The sequence below is a fragment of the Pundamilia nyererei genome, unplaced genomic scaffold, assembly GCF_000239375.1.
Source record: "Pundamilia nyererei isolate P.nyererei 1_Seehausen unplaced genomic scaffold, PunNye1.0 scaffold00250, whole genome shotgun sequence".
Taxonomy (NCBI): domain Eukaryota; kingdom Metazoa; phylum Chordata; class Actinopteri; order Cichliformes; family Cichlidae; genus Pundamilia; species Pundamilia nyererei.
In genome coordinates, this window is record NW_005187651.1 from 710,266 (window position 1) to 712,600 (window position 2,335).

Here is a 2,335-nt window from a genome sequence, read left to right on the forward strand (position 1 = left end):
CAATCACACACCCCCACTCCCCTCCCTCCAGAATTCCTACTTAACAGCCTAATATACATATGAATGACTAGCCAGTTTAGCTTCCACTTCCACCATTTGACTGCTCTCCGGGTTTTATAGGTAGAAACGCAAAATAATGTTGCGTGGGGGTTTAAGTGATAACACTTAAACCCCCACGCAACATTATTTTGCGTTTAACCAATACCTACCTGTTATATGTCAGATGATCTATAATTAGTTACTTTGACAGACAGTAGTAGTCAGTTGTCTTCACCACCACTTCGCTGTCATTAAAGCATTTCTACACCTACTGTCAGCCAGACAAAATAGTTTGGTTTTACACAATGTTAAGACAACTTTTGACTTTGTTGACTTTCATTTACACAATGTTTCTGACACACACACTGGGGTGAGCAACCTTTGCATTTAACCGATGGTCTACTGCTACATGTATGAGCAGTTTAAAGAACTGCAACTTCAGTGCTAAGAGCTTCAAAAATAATGTGCCAAAGTAAGTGAGGCATAAATATAAATGGATGCACAATGGAGAGAACTTTAGCTTTCTACAGTGAACATGGCAATGTTTTGGCAATGACCCTATACTTGACCCTGTGTTCAAGATCAAATCCTTCTAACTAATATGCACTAAAAACAATTGACATTATTACTAAACCCTAAACCTATCCCTAGGTCTGGAGTTTAGGTTTGGAATGATCACCAAGGTTTAGTGCTACTATGCCATTATATTCACACCATTCAGAGTAAGAGCAGACTGCATTGTTCTTGGCATTAACAACCAGAACAGTGTTTTGCTGTGTGCATACAACAACAAAATAACTCAACAAAAAAATAGCACAATACTGCTGTTTATTTGGGGGGGTTAATGCCTTTATTTTGAAGTAATATCTTCTAAAATATCTAGAGTGTGTCTAATAATAATGTATAACATTGTATAAAATAAAATTGTGCATATTCAAGCAGCTGATTCACATGCTTTTAGTTGTTTGGCAGGAGGAGGTGTGTTTTGTATAAAGTAAATTCAGGGTTTCTATATGAAATACTCAAAGCACTTGTTCCTCTCATCATCCATTTCCTGGGTCTCAATCTCAAACTTCTTCATGGCAATGAAATACTGAATAAACGGCTCCCCAAGGGCACTGCGGATGACATGATCCTCCCCCAGCGCCTCCAGAGCTTCGTCAAGCTTTACTGGAATGGTGAACTCTTTCTGTTGGATAGGGGCTTTGTTAAGACTGCTTTCAACATTCAGGTTTCTTCTGATACCATCCAGTCCTGCAGCCACTGTAGCTGCAAGAACAATGTAAGGGTTGGCCATGGCTGAGCCCAGCTTGTTGTCAATGTGCGTCTCCCTCCCGCCGTGACACTTGATGTTGAAGGAGCTGCTGTTATCATTGCTGCCACAAGTGGCATACAGCAACCGCTTGGGATCTTTGATGGTTTTGGCAATGTGACTTCTGCAACCCAGGCCAGGTGACATCAAACAGCTCAGGGCAGCAGAGTGGGTCAGGAGGCCTGCCAACCATTTTCTACCAATCTCAGACATCTCGCCTGCTTTCTCTCCACTGTGGAAAAGACTCCGTCGCCCATTAGCATCCCACAGGCTATGAGAGAGCACCCCAGCATTGTATAGACCATCGTCAGTAAAAAAGCTGGCAATGTAGCTGTGTTTGCGAGCCATTTCTTTGATGCCGGTGCGGAAGGTGAAGGCGCTATCAGCGGCAGCAATCCCAAACTCTGGCCTCAGGTTGATCTCCATCTGCCCAGGGCCACTTGCAGAAGCAATGCTGTCTATGTCAGCCCCCATGCAGTACATGCTGTCCACTAGCTGCTGGAAGAAAGGCAGGTCATGGTTGCTGAGCAGGGTTGTGGCAGGAAACAGGAGTGTCTTTGGTCCAATCCGGTCCGGCGCTCCTAGTACACAACATTCATAGGTGAAGGATGAGTGCAGGGAGAAACCCAGGCTTTGGAGCTGACCGAGAAGCTGCTTGGCAATGAGGCGAGGCGAAGTGCGAAGGGGGCTTCCGGTCACGGTGCATGGGTCGCATATGACCCGTGCTGTTTGTTCAGCCCAGGGTAGGACCCTAAAAGTCGAAAGGTCAGGGATCAGAAGGACATCACTACTGAAATTGGCAGTGTTTGCATGGTCCACTTCATTGCTTTGTGGGCTCAGGGTTAGCTCCAAATAGCTTCTTGGCATTGGTACCCCATATACTGCTTTCTCCTGTGAGTGAAACATATGCATTAAAGCACTAGATAGATAGATAGATAGATAGATAGATAGATAGATAGATAGATAGATAGATAGATAGATAGA

General features: G+C 44.2%; 1 protein-coding gene across 1 annotated transcript in view; it reads right to left on the bottom strand.

The window, feature by feature from the left end:
- Positions 1-1,048: 1,048 nt before the first annotated feature.
- The window catches only part of lgsn (lengsin, lens protein with glutamine synthetase domain), a 3,014-nt gene continuing 1,727 nt past the window's right edge, over positions 1,049-2,335 (bottom strand). Inside the window, exon 3 of the mRNA XM_005749613.1 lies at positions 1,049-2,242. Coding sequence (XP_005749670.1) covers positions 1,049-2,242 — 1,194 coding nt within the window. The remainder of the gene's footprint in view (positions 2,243-2,335) is intronic.